At 34.4% G+C, this 17,926-nt stretch overlaps 1 protein-coding gene across 1 annotated transcript; it reads right to left on the minus strand.

The window, feature by feature from the left end:
* Positions 1-1,182: 1,182 nt before the first annotated feature.
* LOC130445073 (glutamate receptor ionotropic, kainate 4) lies at positions 1,183-17,700 on the minus strand. The gene is made up of 6 exons (XM_056780568.1): positions 17,591-17,700; positions 9,950-10,041; positions 9,701-9,883; positions 7,079-7,415; positions 1,754-2,252; positions 1,183-1,699 (listed from the first exon to the last, which is right to left on the minus strand). Exons 1-6 carry the CDS (start codon positions 17,652-17,654, stop codon positions 1,225-1,227), a joined length of 1,650 nt encoding a protein of 549 aa, XP_056636546.1. The 5' UTR covers positions 17,655-17,700; the 3' UTR covers positions 1,183-1,224.
* Between the last annotated feature and the right edge of the window lie 226 nt (positions 17,701-17,926).

The raw sequence follows: 17,926 nt of genomic DNA on the forward strand, positions 1-17,926 counted from the left end.
AAGTCCTTGAAAGGATAAAAAACGCAAATTGAAGTATCTGATGCAATTTTTAACAAATATCACAATTGCACAATTATACTGTCTGACGCGCGTTTCGATAACCAAGTTATCGTCTTCAGAAACAGTGTAATTGTGTGTAGTAGTGTACACAGTGTGTTCAGTACAAATATCTAGTATTCTGTGGCGTCCATTTAAATTCGACCGATTTCTCGAACAATAAAACAACAACAATAATAAAATAATTCATTTTATTTTTGGAATTTCAAGTTACCTTTCTATTATAACCATCTTAATGTTTTAACAATTAACTTAATCCTCTCCAATATACCTGTACACGTTTGAGTTAAAACCAACATACCTACCTCCCCCTATCTCCTACATTGTTTTGTAGTATTCTATACTTTATGCAAACGATCGCAGGTAACACGTTTCGGATCGAAAAGCTCAATTTTTCTCGAGACAATGAAGCGAACAGATTTCCAATGCCTGGATCTCCACGGAGCTAAGCTGCTCCTAGAGATTCGACACGCGCGACTTCTTTTAAATTAACGTTCCGTACATTTTTTCGTGTATATTGTTTTGTTGATGTAATAAAAGTGAGTTTAAGAAATTATTGAGCCACCTCTTCACCATTTTCGACTCTAAGTGATTCTTTTTGAAGAGGGAGAAAAAATTTAAGTATTGTTGTCGTTGATTTTGGTCTCTTCTGTTTTAAAACTCGTCTTTTTAATAATTTTTGAAAGAAAGATAAAATGTCTAATAAGAAAAATTAATTTTTCCTTAGTCCTTACATCTCAAATAAGTAGTAGACTTGATTAATCAAATTATTTGTTGTTGTATTAGAATTTACAAAATAGTACTATAAATTTTACTTAAATTATTTGCATCTTTTTTATTATTTATAACTTTTTTTTCATATTTCATGGTTCGTTAACGCATTTTATCGTATTGATGATCTTTTAATCTATTTTCTAAATATTGAGATGTTTGCCCTATGTAGACAGCGTCTAAATTAGTACAATACATAATATTCTTCCAAAAATTATTAAAAAGACTAATTTTAAAACAGAAGAGATCTAAAATCAAGAACATTAATACATCAAAAGGTCTAATAAATAAAAAATTTAAGTATTTAGAGCTCGCATCGATATTTGACTGTGATTTTAAAAAATAAACAACAAATTTAGACGAAAATATAATAATAAAAAGTTAACATAATGTGCTTTAGTTAGAAAATTGAAACAACAAAGCAGAAGGCGTGCGCTGTGGTATCATTTGCGTTAAACCATCTTTGGTATTAACTATCCAATAATCTCGTCCGTTGATCTGTTTTTTGTAACCACCTTCTCCTATATACGAAAAGGGAGGCTTGAATAACGTTTGATATGATGGCGGCGGAGTAATTCGTGATTTAGATACGTCGTTGAATGTTTTGTTATTATTATTATTATGCCAATTCCGACGTGGTTTATGCCTTTTTTTCGAACATTTAGTTTCCCATTGCCGCCAGAGAATTTCCATTAAAAAAACACAACCAGCCACCGCCAAACCTCCACCTACTATAATGTACGTTAATAAAAGATCCGCGTTCCTCAATTTTCGTTCTTTGCTACCCAAATCGAGAGGACATATTTCAGCATCGGGTAGATTTTCTTTGAATTTGAACTCGATGATTCCACCTTCTATAAGTCTTTGTATACTAAAAAAAAAACTTGAATCAAAACTTCAAATTTCAATTTATACATAAACTTACGACAAATCGAACAATTCTTGATACTTAAATTCCCTCGAATAAGCGAAAGCCGTTGAAAAATTGATAATTGGGAATTTGGCAACAACATAAGTACATCTTTCGTTCTCATCAACACCTCTACTAGCTTTTTCTTTATAATCATTATATAAAACGTGCTTCAATACAGTCGTTTCTCTTATAAACATCATCTTCCTCTTTCTGACGAACGTATTCAAAATCTCGCGGTCTCTTTCTGTCGCAAATACTCTTTGTGTACCAATTACATCCATCAATGTTTCTCTATAGATGGTTTTATCATTTCTTTCAGCTATTATTTGATCTCTAATTGCGTTAGCTTTGTTGGTAACCCATTGGTGATGATTACGTCCAATATCTTTCGCTGATTTTATTGGTAACGTGAACTTAGATAATGTAAGAAAAGCCGTTAAATTTGCTGTATAAAAAGCTGTAAGAATCAAGATGAAAAGCCACCAAGTCGAAAAAAGAAGACGAGACGAATCTAAAATAAAAAACAAATTCTTGTTAAGCTAACAAAACGAATATTTGTCAAAGAAAGCTTACGAACCAAGGAGATCTAATTCACCTTGAACAAGAACTCAATTGGGGGCTTTTGGAGACAAAGTCGAAGTAGTCCGAAGTCAAAACGACAATCACCAGGTTCTAAACTACAGAGGAAAACGATTACATCGTCTACAACACCTGGAAATACCCTTCTAGAAGAGGAATTGAATAGTAAAGACCAAGCACTAACCAGACTCAAGAAAGTACGAAGAAACTTCTTGAAGAAACTAAAATAATATTGATGCTAGAAGAAATGAAGCTCCATCTTCCATTCAAGATGAAATAATCGGATATTCAAGACTACCTGAAGAACAGAAGATTCCAAATCAAGCTCAACAGGATCAGATCCGAAGAAGACTTCAAAAAGACTAAAACGTGAACCTAAAACATTGATGTAAAATACTAGGAGTCAATCTAGACCTACGAATGATATTTAAGGACCTCTAGCTAGTAGGCAAGCCGAAGAAGACGGAAGATTAACTAGAAGGACTTATCGGAAAATAATTTAAGCTGCAACTAACTAGATAGTTTACGAACCTTGAACAAGAACTCAATTGGGGGCTTTTGGAGACAAAGTCGAAGTAGTCCGAAGTCAAAACGAAAATCACCAGGTTCTAAACTACAGAGGAAAACGATTACATCGTCTACAACACCTTGAAATACCCTTCTAGAAGAGGAATTGAATAGTAAAGACCAAGCACTAACCAGACTCGACAAAGTACGAAGAAACTTCTTGAAGAAACTAAAATTATAATGATGCTAGAAGAAATGAAGCGCCATCTCTCATTCAAGATGAAAAAATCGGATATTCAAGACTATCTGAAGAACAGAAGATTCCAAATCAAGCTCAACAGGATCAGATCCGAAGAAGACTTCAAAAAGACTAAAACGTGAACCTAAAACATTGATGTAAAATACTAGGAGTCAATCTAGACCTACGAATGATATTTAAGGACCTCTAGCTAGTAGGCAAGCCGAAGAAGACGGAAGATTAACTAGAAGGACTTATCGGAAAATAATTTAAGCTGCAACTAACTAGATAGTTTACGAACCTTGAACAAGAACTCAATTGGGGGCTTTTGGAGACAAAGTCGAAGTAGTCCGAAGTCAAAACGACAATCACCAGGTTCTAAACTACAGAGGAAAACGATTACATCGTCTACAACACCTGGAAATACCCTTCTAGAAGAGGAATTGAATAGTAAAGACCAAGCACTAACCAGACTCAAGAAAGTACGAAGAAACTTCTTGAAGAAACTAAAATAATATTGATGCTAGAAGAAATGAAGCTCCATCTTCCATTCAAGATGAAATAATCGGATATTCAAGACTACCTGAAGAACAGAAGATTCCAAATCAAGCTCAACAGGATCAGATCCGAAGAAGACTTCAAAAAGACTAAAACGTGAACCTAAAACATTGATGTAAAATACTAGGAGTCAATCTAGACCTACGAATGATATTTAAGGACCTCTAGCTAGTAGGCAAGCCGAAGAAGACGGAAGATTAACTAGAAGGACTTATCGGAAAATAATTTAAGCTGCAACTAACTAGATAGTTTACGAACCTTGAACAAGAACTCAATTGGCGGCTTTTGGAGACAAAGTCGAAGTAGTCCGAAGTCAAAACGACAATCACCAGGTTCTAAGCTACAACGGAAAACGATTACATCGTCTACAACACCTGGAAATACCCTTCTAGAAGAGGAATTGAATAGTAAAGACCAAGCACTAACCAGACTCGAGAAAGTACGAAGAAACTTCTTGAAGAAACTAAAATTATAATGATGCTAGAAGAAATGAAGCGCCATCTTCCATTCAAGATGAAATAATCGGATATTCAAGACTACCTGAAGAACAGAAGATTCCAAATCAAGCTCAACAGGATCAGATCCGAAGAAGACTTCAAAAAGACTAAAACGTGAACCTAAAACATTGATGTAAAACACTGGGAGTCAAGCTAGACCTACGAATGATATTTAAGGACCTCTAGCTAGTAGGCAAGCCGAAGAAGACGGAAGATTAACTAGAAGGACTTATCGGAAAATAATTTAAGCTGCAACTAACTAGATAGTTTACGAACCTTGAACAAGAACTCAATTGGGGGCTTTTCGAGACAAAGTCGAAGTAGGTCGAAGTCAAAACGAAAATCACCAGGTTCTAAACTACAGAGGAAAACGATTACATCGTCTACAACACCTTGAAATACCCTTCTAGAAGAGGAATTGAATAGTAAAGACCAAGCACTAACCAGACTCGAGAAAGTACGAAGAAACTTCTTGAAGAAACTAAAATTATAATGATGCTAGAAGAAATGAAGCGCCATCTTCCATTCAAGATGAAAAAATTGGATATTCAAGACTATCTGAAGAACAGAAGATTCCAAATCAAGCTCAACAGGATCAGATCCGAAGAAGACTTCAAAAAGACTAAAACGTGAACCTAAAACATTGATGTAAAACACTGGGAGTCAATCTAGACCTACGAATGATATTTAAGGACCTCTAGCTAGTAGGCAAGCCGAAGAAGACGGAAGATTAACTAGAAGGACTTATCGGAAAATAATTTAAGCTGCAACTAACTAGATAGTTTACGAACCTTGAACAAGAACTCAATTGGGGGCTTTTCGAGACAAAGTCGAAGTAGGTCGAAGTCAAAACGACAATCACCAGGTTCTAAACTACAGAGGAAAACGATTACATCGTCTACAACACCTGGAAATACCCTTCTAGAAGAGGAATTGAATAGTAAAGACCAAGCACTAACCAGACTCAAGAAAGTACGAAGAAACTTCTTGAAGAAACTAAAATAATATTGATGCTAGAAGAAATGAAGCTCCATCTTCCATTCAAGATGAAATAATCGGATATTCAAGACTACCTGAAGAACAGAAGATTCCAAATCAAGCTCAACAGGATCAGATCCGAAGAAGACTTCAAAAAGACTAAAACGTGAACCTAAAACATTGATGTAAAATACTAGGAGTCAATCTAGACCTACGAATGATATTTAAGGACCTCTAGCTAGTAGGCAAGCCGAAGAAGACGGAAGATTAACTAGAAGGACTTATCGGAAAATAATTTAAGCTGCAACTAACTAGATAGTTTACGAACCTTGAACAAGAACTCAATTGGGGGCTTTTCGAGACAAAGTCGAAGTAGTCCGAAGTCAAAACGACAATCACCAGGTTCTAAACTACAGAGGAAAACGATTACATCGTCTACAACACCTTGAAATACCCTTCTAGAAGAGGAATTGAATAGTAAAGACCAAGCACTAACCAGACTCGACAAAGTACGAAGAAACTTCTTGAAGAAACTAAAATTATATTGATGCTAGAAGAAATGAAGCTCCATCTTCCATTCAAGATGAAATAATCGGATATTCAAGACTACCTGAAGAACAGAAGATTCCAAATCAAGCTCAACAGGATCAGATCCGAAGAAGACTTCAAAAAGACTAAAACGTGAACCTAAAACATTGATGTAAAACACTGGGAGTCAAGCTAGACCTACGAATGATATTTAAGGACCTCTAGCTAGTAGGCAAGCCGAAGAAGACGGAAGATTAACTAGAAGGACTTATCGGAAAATAATTTAAGCTGCAACTAACTAGATAGTTTACGAACCTTGAACAAGAACTCAATTGGGGGCTTTTGGAGACAAAGTCGAAGTAGTCCGAAGTCAAAACGAAAATCACCAGGTTCTAAACTACAGAGGAAAACGATTACATCGTCTACAACACCTTGAAATACCCTTCTAGAAGAGGAATTGAATAGTAAAGACCAAGCACTAACCAGACTCGACAAAGTACGAAGAAACTTCTTGAAGAAACTAAAATTATATTGATGCTAGAAGAAATGAAGCTCCATCTTCCATTCAAGATGAAATAATCGGATATTCAAGACTACCTGAAGAACAGAAGATTCCAAATCAAGCTCAACAGGATCAGATCCGAAGAAGACTTCAAAAAGACTAAAACGTGAACCTAAAACATTGATGTAAAACACTGGGAGTCAAGCTAGACCTACGAATGATATTTAAGGACCTCTAGCTAGTAGGCAAGCCGAAGAAGACGGAAGATTAACTAGAAGGACTTATCGGAAAATAATTTAAGCTGCAACTAACTAGATAGTTTACGAACCTTGAACAAGAACTCAATTGGGGGCTTTTGGAGACAAAGTCGAAGTAGTCCGAAGTCAAAACGAAAATCACCAGGTTCTAAACTACAGAGGAAAACGATTACATCGTCTACAACACCTTGAAATACCCTTCTAGAAGAGGAATTGAATAGTAAAGACCAAGCACTAACCAGACTCGACAAAGTACGAAGAAACTTCTTGAAGAAACTAAAATTATAATGATGCTAGAAGAAATGAAGCGCCATCTCTCATTCAAGATGAAAAAATCGGATATTCAAGACTATCTGAAGAACAGAAGATTCCAAATCAAGCTCAACAGGATCAGATCCGAAGAAGACTTCAAAAAGACTAAAACGTGAACCTAAAACATTGATGTAAAATACTAGGAGTCAATCTAGACCTACGAATGATATTTAAGGACCTCTAGCTAGTAGGCAAGCCGAAGAAGACGGAAGATTAACTAGAAGGACTTATCGGAAAATAATTTGAGCTGCAACTAACTCAGAAAACTCTGCTACTAAATCCATGATAGTAGAAAGAACAAGCTGCAGAGAAAACTGATGACAATTGGATGAAATGAGGAAGATAGATGAAAGGATTAGTATTTACACACAGAATACTCACCCCTTTTAGGGTTAACAGTGGAGCCTTGTTTCAGTAAAGCCCCATACACAAACCACAAACAAGTAGAAAGAGAATAACTTTCTCTTTCATCTTCTTTGTATAGACGACTCTGTATCAGCACTATCAAATAAATGATCGGACCAACTATCAATATAGAAAAAATGATTAGGATCCAAACTTCGGTGGTGAAAGGTGCTAGCAATCCAGATCCGGCAGCAGAATCTTGAGGTCGATTCATCAATACCGACCATTGGGCTAAATCGAAACTCGTCGAGAAAGTTATGGAGCTTCTTAAACTGTTGAGTATTGGTAAAAAGGCCACTGCTATATCCACTTCCTGGAAAAAAAAACTATGTAGTACCGAAAGTGAGATAGATCTTTTCTATGCAAGTCAATATGAAGTAGACGTTGATTGTTTGGTGAAGCTTCTGACCCGAGACGTCGTGTAACGCATTATTGGGTTGATATCTTCTAAATCGTATCCACTAGCAGCTTCTAAACTCAGAAAAAGTATCAATCTGATGTGCTCTTGGTTCTAGTGGCATTAATGGAAAAGAACAGACCCACGTTTACTGTTAATTCGACTAGGAATAATCGTATGCTTGGAACGTGTTTGAGCCAGAACGAAGAAATGGAAAAATTGGATCCAGCAGGATGAAACACGTCAACATAGACGCTAGACAGATTATTTAACGTTCGTGAGGTTTATCGATGATGGTACTTTAAGAGTTGTGTTTATTATTGTAGAAGTAAAACACACGATTCGGTTTCTAAGCATAGACTAACTTTGATTGTCTTCAAACAAAAAGGAAGGAAAGATACAGATGTCTATTAGGAAAACAACATACAATGGTGTCTTATTGGGTTGATATCTTCTAAATCGTATCCACTAGCAGCTTCTAAACTCGGGAAAGGTATCAATCTGATGTGCTCTTGGTTCTATTGGCATTAATGGAAAAGAGAAGACCCACAGAGATGTGTTCATAACCACAAATCACTAAATATGTACAAATTGAAGAAATGTCGCCATCCTTGTGGACATGGAACATTTTTAGGACAGTAAATAGAGAAATTGGGTCTTATTGGGTTGATATCTTCTAAATCGTATCCACTAGCAGCTTCTAAACTCGGGAAAGGTATCAATCTGATGTGCTCTTGGTTCTATTGGCATTAATGGAAAAGAGAAGACCCACAGAGATGTGTTCATAACCACAAATCACTAAATATGTACAAATTGAAGAAATGTCGCCATCCTTGTGGACATGGAACATTTTTAGGACAGTAAATAGAGAAATTGGGTCTTATTGGGTTGATATCTTCTAAATCGTATCCACTAGCAGCTTCTAAACTCGGGAAAGGTATCAATCTGATGTGCTCTTGGTTCTATTGGCATTAATGGAAAAGAGAAGACCCACAGAGATGTGTTCATAACCACAAATCACTAAATATGTACAAATTGAAGAAATGTCGCCATCCTTGTGGACATGGAACATTTTTAGGACAGTAAATAGAGAAATTGGGTCTTATTGGGTTGATATCTTCTAAATCGTATCTACTAGCAGCTTCTAAACTCGGGAAAGGTATCAATCTGATGTGCTCTTGGTTCTATTGGCATTAATGGAAAAGAGAAGACCCACAGAGATGTGTTCATAACCACAAATCACTAAATATGTACAAATTGAAGAAATGTCGCCATCCTTGTGGACATGGAACATTTTTAGGACAGTAAATAGAGAAAGCCAGTAAATAGAGAAATTTTTCTCCCAAAAGTTCAACTTGAATTGCTCCTACGATTTTTTTTTGCTTCGCGGTCGTCGTAGTGTGCTGAATCATTACCAACAATCTTAAAGGGGTGCTACCCTTCCTAAAATGGAAAAAACGTATTTTTGGGGGGGGTAAACGTGCAATTTATCAGGATAATGAACGTGAAAAATTGAACTAAATTCCTTTCAACGATGTTAATCCCTTGGCGTGATAGTAGATATTCCCCTCCAGATACCAGCATTACTGGTACCGACTAAATGCTATGGAATTTAACAATTAACTCGCTACAAAGTCAGAGACAAGATTTCATTGATTTAGAGCATTATTTCACGCAGTTAGAAATAGTAACGTGTACTGAGAGCTTAAGCTGTAATTTTGCTGCTGCTCACTTTGCGTATGAGAAATAATAATATGTCAATAGAAAGCTCAAATATTTATCTTCAAAATGACGTAAGATTCGTAAAAATCGAACATTTTTATCGGGAGTTATGGATTTTTATTCCCCGCCGCGCTGGTCGAAAAAATGCAGATCGCGAAAACGCCCACCTTCAACAATTTTTTTCAGGAATACGGTGCAATTTGACGAAAATTTCGTAAGGACCTTTTTTTTTTGTAAAATTTTGTGCCCTTTCTGAATCTGAATGATTTTTTTTTCGATAAGACGATTATTTCCTGAGATATTCTGAAATTACGACCTACAATTTAAAAAAAATATCGCAGGAGCAGTTTAAATTGGAGTTTCTAGCCCTTTTTACTGACCTATTTGAAAAGACACCTGATAAGCTTGGATTTTGTGTAAATATAAACATGCATTACTTGCAAAACTATATAAAGATGGTTTCAAAAATCGAAACGTGCCTTATTCTCCAACATATCCTTGATAGTCGTCTTGCTGCTGTCCCCCAAAAATACATTCTCCTGCGGTAATATAATAGTGTAATTGAACTTATATTTTTGTTTGATAATATTCATTATGTCGAAAGCTATGCCGGTTCCAATAACCGAACCATTTTTATTTTCGTACCCGCTCAATTCTCCGTTCTAAAAAATTTGAAAAAAACAAAAACAAATAGTCAGTATTGAATAACCAAATTTGTAAACACTTACTTCTAATGTAGTAATTATTAGTGTTTCTTTTGCAAGGTCTTCTTCTAACTTAGCAATACGGTTATGATTGTAGGTGCTGGTGCCAGTACTAACTATAATAAAGGATAAACATTTTCTTCAAATGTCAAAAAGTTATTTCGTAATTTTGCTCAAACGGCATCAACCTCTTGAGCAGAACATCTGACTATATCGTTCTAATTCACTCATCCGCTCGGAGACTTAAGGTTAAAAGGTTTTAGCCCACCCTATACACGGATCTAACATTCTAAGACCCAAAAACCTCAAACTTCGACTCATCGCTCCATAAAACCCTTCATAGGTCCAATTTTTCTGTTTTTTAACAACCTTTAACTTTATTCTGACGTCGTTAAAGCCCTTCCAAAAAGACCAGCTTCTTTTAATCATTGTAGAAGTACTCAAAGGCAGATACCTCAATTAATTGATCTGAGCTGCTATATCTGGGCCCCGTTTTTCGAGGTTGTCCTGAACGTTTTTTATCGCCAAAGTGGATGCATGTGTTTTTACGTTGTACTTTTGCCTAGATTATCATGACTTGCGATTGAAGCACTAGTTTCAACCGATAGTTGTTTGGTTCTATCCATTTACAAACTCAAAAGTCTGAATTTGCGAAAACGGAAACACGAAAAGATATTTTTGTCATAAAAGTATGATTCATAGCACGTTCTTGCGTCTCACAGTGTTAGCTGGGACTAAACTACAATCATAAACATCGAAGAAATAATCAGTCGGTAAAAATTGCCGAGAAAACAGCACCGAGAATAGAGACGAGAGCTTTCAGATCTTCTGCGTGCCTAGCTAACCAGTTGGTGTCACAAACAAACAAACAAACAATCAAAGTGGAGGAATTTTGGTTAATTTTTTGTTTAAACATAGTTTATCTGGAAAATTTCCCACCTCAACCAAAATAAAAGATCTTAGAGACATGACAGCTCAAAAATTACATCAAATAAAGAATATAACGAGAAGATTAACATCGAGAACGATTAGAAAAAGTATTAGAGCGACAACTAATGACACCTATTCTGTGGATACATACTACAGAAGATAGATTTGTGGACAAGAACGTGATAAAGAAATAGATAATGAACTGGACGAAGAAAAAATTATTAGATTCGTAAAACCACAAAGATTACGACAAATAAAGCATGTAATGATAATAACAACATCAAGAACGATTAGAAAAAGTATTAGAGCGACAACTAATGACACCTATTCTGTGGATACATACTACAAGAGATAGTTTTGTAGACAAGAACGTGATAAAGAAATAGATAATGAACTGGACGAAGAAAAAATTATTAGATTCGTAAAACCACAAAGATTACGACAAATAGAGCAGGTAATGATAATAACAACATCGAGGACGATGAGAAAAAGTATTAGAGCGACAACTAATGACACCTATTCTGTGGATACATACTACAAGAGATAGTTTTGTAGACAAGAACGTGATAAAGAAATAGATAATGAACTGGACGAAGAAAAAATTATTAGATTCGTAAAACCACAAAGATTACGACAAATAGAGCAGGTAATGATAATAACAACATCGAGGACGATGAGAAAAAGTATTAGAGCGACAACTAATGACACTAATTCTGTGGATACATACTACAAGAGATAGATTTGTGGACAAGAACGTGATAAAGAAATAGATAATGAACTGGACGAAGAAAAAATTATTAGATTCGTAAAACCACAAAGATTACGACAAATAGAGCAGGTAATGATAATAACAACATCGAGGACGATGAGAAAAAGTATTAGAGCGACAACTAATGACACTAATTCTGTGGATACATACTACAAGAGATAGTTTTGTAGACAAGAACGTGATAAAGAAATAGATAATGAACTGGACGAAGAAAAAATTATTAGATTCGTAAAACCACAAAGATTACGACAAATAGAGCAGGTAATGATAATAACAACATCGAGGACGATGAGAAAAAGTATTAGAGCGACAACTAATGACACTAATTCTGTGGATACATACTACAAGAGATAGATTTGTGGACAAGAACGTGATAAAGAAATAGATAATGAACTGGACGAAGAAAAAATTATTAGATTCGTAAAACCACAAAGATTACGACAAATAGAGCAGGTAATGATAATAACAACATCGAGGACGATGAGAAAAAGTATTAGAGCGACAACTAATGACACTAATTCTGTGGATACATACTACAAGAGATAGTTTTGTAGACAAGAACGTGATAAAGAAATAGATAATGAACTGGACGAAGAAAAAATTATTAGATTCGTAAAACCACAAAGATTACGAAAAATAGAGCAGGTAATGATAATAACAACATCGAGGACGATGAGAAAAAGTATTAGAGCGACAACTAATGACACTAATTCTGTGGATACATACTACAAGAGATAGATTTGTGGACAAGAACGTGATAAAGAAATAGATAATGAACTGGACGAAGAAAAAATTATTAGATTCGTAAAACCACAAAGATTACGACAAATAGAGCAGGTAATGATAATAACAACATCGAGGACGATGAGAAAAAGTATTAGAGCGACAACTAATGACACCTATTCTGTGGATACATACTACAAGAGATAGTTTTGTAGACAAGAACGTGATAAAGAAATAGATAATGAACTGGACGAAGAAAAAATTATTAGATTCGTAAAACCACAAAGATTACGACAAATAGAGCAGGTAATGATAATAACAACATCGAGGACGATGAGAAAAAGTATTAGAGCGACAACTAATGACACTAATTCTGTGGATACATACTACAAGAGATAGTTTTGTAGACAAGAACGTGATAAAGAAATAGATAATGAACTGGACGAAGAAAAAATTATTAGATTCGTAAAACCACAAAGATTACGACAAATAGAGCAGGTAATGATAATAACAACATCGAGGACGATGAGAAAAAGTATTAGAGCGACAACTAATGACACTAATTCTGTGGATACATACTACAGAAGATAGATTTGTGGACAAGAACGTGATAAAGAAATAGATAATGAACTGGACGAAGAAAAAATTATTAGATTCGTAAAACCACAAAGATTACGACAAATAGAGCAGGTAATGATAATAACAACATCGAGGACGATGAGAAAAAGTATTAGAGCGACAACTAATGACACTAATTCTGTGGATACATACTACAGAAGATAGATTTGTGGACAAGAACGTGATAAAGAAATAGATAATGAACTGGACGAAGAAAAAATTATTAGATTCGTAAAACCACAAAGATTACGACAAATAGAGCAGGTAATGATAATAACAACATCGAGGACGATGAGAAAAAGTATTAGAGCGACAACTAATGACACTAATTCTGTGGATACATACTACAGAAGATAGATTTGTGGACAAGAACGTGATAAAGAAATAGATAATGAACTGGACGAAGAAAAAATTATTAGATTCATGAAACCACAAAGATTACGACAAATAGAGCAGGTAATGATAATAACAACATCGAGAACGATTAGAAAAAGTATTAGAGCGACAACTAATGACACCTATTCTGTGGATACATACTACAGAAGATAGATTTGTGGACAAGAACGTGATAAAGAAATAGATAATGAACTGGACGAAGAAAAAATTATTAGATTCGTAAAACCACAAAGATTACGACAAATAGAGCAGGTAATGATAATAACAACATCGAGGACGATGAGAAAAAGTATTAGAGCGACAACTAATGACACTAATTCTGTGGATACATACTACAAGAGATAGATTTGTAGACAAGAACGTGATAAAGAAATAGATAATGAACTGGACGAAGAAAAAATTATTAGATTCGTAAAACCACAAAGATTACGACAAATAGAGCAGGTAATGATAATAACAACATCGAGGACGATGAGAAAAAGTATTAGAGCGACAACTAATGACACCTATTCTGTGGATACATACTACAAGAGATAGTTTCGTAGACAAGAACGTGATAAAGAAATAGATAATGAACTGGACGAAGAAAAAATTATTAGATTCGTAAAACCACAAAGATTACGACAAATAGAGCAGGTAATGATAATAACAACATCGAGGACGATGAGAAAAAGTATTAGAGCGACAACTAATGACACCTATTCTGTGGATACATACTACAAGAGATAGTTTTGTAGACAAGAACGTGATAAAGAAATAGATAATGAACTGGACGAAGAAAAAATTATTAGATTCGTAAAACCACAAAGATTACGACAAATAGAGCAGGTAATGATAATAACAACATCGAGGACGATGAGAAAAAGTATTAGAGCGACAACTAATGACACTAATTCTGTGGATACATACTACAAGAGATAGTTTTGTAGACAAGAACGTGATAAAGAAATAGATAATGAACTGGACGAAGAAAAAATTATTAGATTCGTAAAACCACAAAGATTACGACAAATAGAGCAGGTAATGATAATAACAACATCGAGGACGATGAGAAAAAGTATTAGAGCGACAACTAATGACACTAATTCTGTGGATACATACTACAGAAGATAGATTTGTGGACAAGAACGTGATAAAGAAATAGATAATGAACTGGACGAAGAAAAAATTATTAGATTCGTAAAACCACAAAGATTACGACAAATAGAGCAGGTAATGATAATAACAACATCGAGGACGATGAGAAAAAGTATTAGAGCGACAACTAATGACACTAATTCTGTGGATACATACTACAGAAGATAGATTTGTGGACAAGAACGTGATAAAGAAATAGATAATGAACTGGACGAAGAAAAAATTATTAGATTCGTAAAACCACAAAGATTACGACAAATAGAGCAGGTAATGATAATAACAACATCGAGGACGATGAGAAAAAGTATTAGAGCGACAACTAATGACACTAATTCTGTGGATACATACTACAAGAGATAGTTTTGTAGACAAGAACGTGATAAAGAAATAGATAATGAACTGGACGAAGAAAAAATTATTAGATTCGTAAAACCACAAAGATTACGACAAATAGAGCAGGTAATGATAATAACAACATCGAGGACGATGAGAAAAAGTATTAGAGCGACAACTAATGACACTAATTCTGTGGATACATACTACAGAAGATAGATTTGTGGACAAGAACGTGATAAAGAAATAGATAATGAACTGGACGAAGAAAAAATTATTAGATTCGTAAAACCACAAAGATTACGACAAATAGAGCAGGTAATGATAATAACAACATCGAGGACGATGAGAAAAAGTATTAGAGCGACAACTAATGACACTAATTCTGTGGATACATACTACAGAAGATAGATTTGTGGACAAGAACGTGATAAAGAAATAGATAATGAACTGGACGAAGAAAAAATTATTAGATTCGTAAAACCACAAAGATTACGACAAATAGAGCAGGTAATGATAATAACAACATCGAGGACGATGAGAAAAAGTATTAGAGCGACAACTAATGACACTAATTCTGTGGATACATACTACAGAAGATAGATTTGTGGACAAGAACGTGATAAAGAAATAGATAATGAACTGGACGAAGAAAAAATTATTAGATTCATGAAACCACAAAGATTACGACAAATAGAGCAGGTAATGATAATAACAACATCGAGAACGATTAGAAAAAGTATTAGAGCGACAACTAATGACACTAATTCTGTGGATACATACTACAGAAGATAGATTTGTGGACAAGAACGTGATAAAGAAATAGATAATGAACTGGACGAAGAAAAAATTATTAGATTCATGAAACCACAAAGATTACGACAAATAGAGCAGGTAATGATAATAACAACATCGAGAACGATTAGAAAAAGTATTAGAGCGACAACTAATGACACCTATTCTGTGGATACATACTACAAGAGATAGTTTTGTAGACAAGAACGTGATAAAGAAATAGATAATGAACTGGACGAAGAAAAAATTATTAGATTCGTAAAACCACAAAGATTACGACAAATAGAGCAGGTAATGATAATAACAACATCGAGGACGATGAGAAAAAGTATTAGAGCGACAACTAATGACACTAATTCTGTGGATACATACTACAAGAGATAGATTTGTAGACAAGAACGTGATAAAGAAATAGATAATGAACTGGACGAAGAAAAAATTATTAGATTCGTAAAACCACAAAGATTACGACAAATAGAGCAGGTAATGATAATAACAACATCGAGGACGATGAGAAAAAGTATTAGAGCGACAACTAATGACACTAATTCTGTGGATACATACTACAAGAGATAGATTTGTGGACAAGAACGTGATAAAGAAATAGATAATGAACTGGACGAAGAAAAAATTATTAGATTCGTAAAACCACAAAGATTACGACAAATAGAGCAGGTAATGATAATAACAACATCGAGGACGATGAGAAAAAGTATTAGAGCGACAACTAATGACACTAATTCTGTGGATACATACTACAAGAGATAGATTTGTGGACAAGAACGTGATAAAGAAATAGATAATGAACTGGACGAAGAAAAAATTATTAGATTCGTAAAACCACAAAGATTACGACAAATAGAGCAGGTAATGATAATAACAACATCGAGGACGATGAGAAAAAGTATTAGAGCGACAACTAATGACACTAATTCTGTGGATACATACTACAGAAGATAGATTTGTGGACAAGAACGTGATAAAGAAATAGATAATGAACTGGACGAAGAAAAAATTATTAGATTCGTAAAACCACAAAGATTACGACAAATAGAGCAGGTAATGATAATAACAACATCGAGGACGATGAGAAAAAGTATTAGAGCGACAACTAATGACACTAATTCTGTGGATACATACTACAGAAGATAGATTTGTGGACAAGAACGTGATAAAGAAATAGATAATGAACTGGACGAAGAAAAAATTATTAGATTCGTAAAACCACAAAGATTACGACAAATAGAGCAGGTAATGATAATAACAACATCGAGGACGATGAGAAAAAGTATTAGAGCGACAACTAATGACACTAATTCTGTGGATACATACTACAGAAGATAGATTTGTGGACAAGAACGTGATAAAGAAATAGATAATGAACTGGACGAAGAAAAAATTATTAGATTCATGAAACCACAAAGATTACGACAAATAGAGCAGGTAATGATAATAACAACATCGAGAACGATTAGAAAAAGTATTAGAGCGACAACTAATGACACCTATTCTGTGGATACATACTACAGAAGATAGATTTGTGGACAAGAACGTGATAAAGAAATAGATAATGAACTGGACGAAGAAAAAATTATTAGATTCGTAAAACCACAAAGATTACGACAAATAAAGCAGGTAATAAGTAGAACAGCTCTGGAAGTGATTAGAAAAGATACAACTGAAGAAGATTCAACGATAATAGAAAGAAATGTAAAAATAAATGATCAAAATACAATGAATAATTATTATCCAGAATTCGCGAGAATTGTTTAAAAACTGTGAAACGATATAATCAATTCATATAAATTTAATTTGAAATATTTCTTTTCCTAGTACTTATCGGGCACTAAAAGTAAAATCAATCAATTATAACGAAATATCACATTTTCCACGGATTACTTTCAACTAATTTATTCGAAAATAACCAAATAACGATTTTTGATAAATTTAAATAAAAAACTTACAATCTTCTAAATTGCATGTAGCATTTAAACACAAACTAGTTATCACAAATTCCGCCAAACCCATAATCGTTTTTTTTTCACCCCAGTTTTCATTTTTCTCCTACAAGAACTGTGGTGAAGGTTTAAAAGCTTTTCAATGTTGTAATCGTCAACGGAGACCTAAAACGTTTGACAGCGCATGACACGTATCGTGTTTCGCATCATTTAACTTGTGTCACATATCAAATGGTCATTGACAACATTATTTTCATATTGGACATTGTCACAATTGGAGCATTTTTATGATAATAGGTAATCAGTTGTCGAGGGTAACGAGAACATTGAATATTACAACGT

The sequence above is a fragment of the Diorhabda sublineata genome, chromosome 6 (assembly GCF_026230105.1).
Source record: "Diorhabda sublineata isolate icDioSubl1.1 chromosome 6, icDioSubl1.1, whole genome shotgun sequence".
NCBI lineage: Eukaryota > Metazoa > Arthropoda > Insecta > Coleoptera > Chrysomelidae > Diorhabda > Diorhabda sublineata.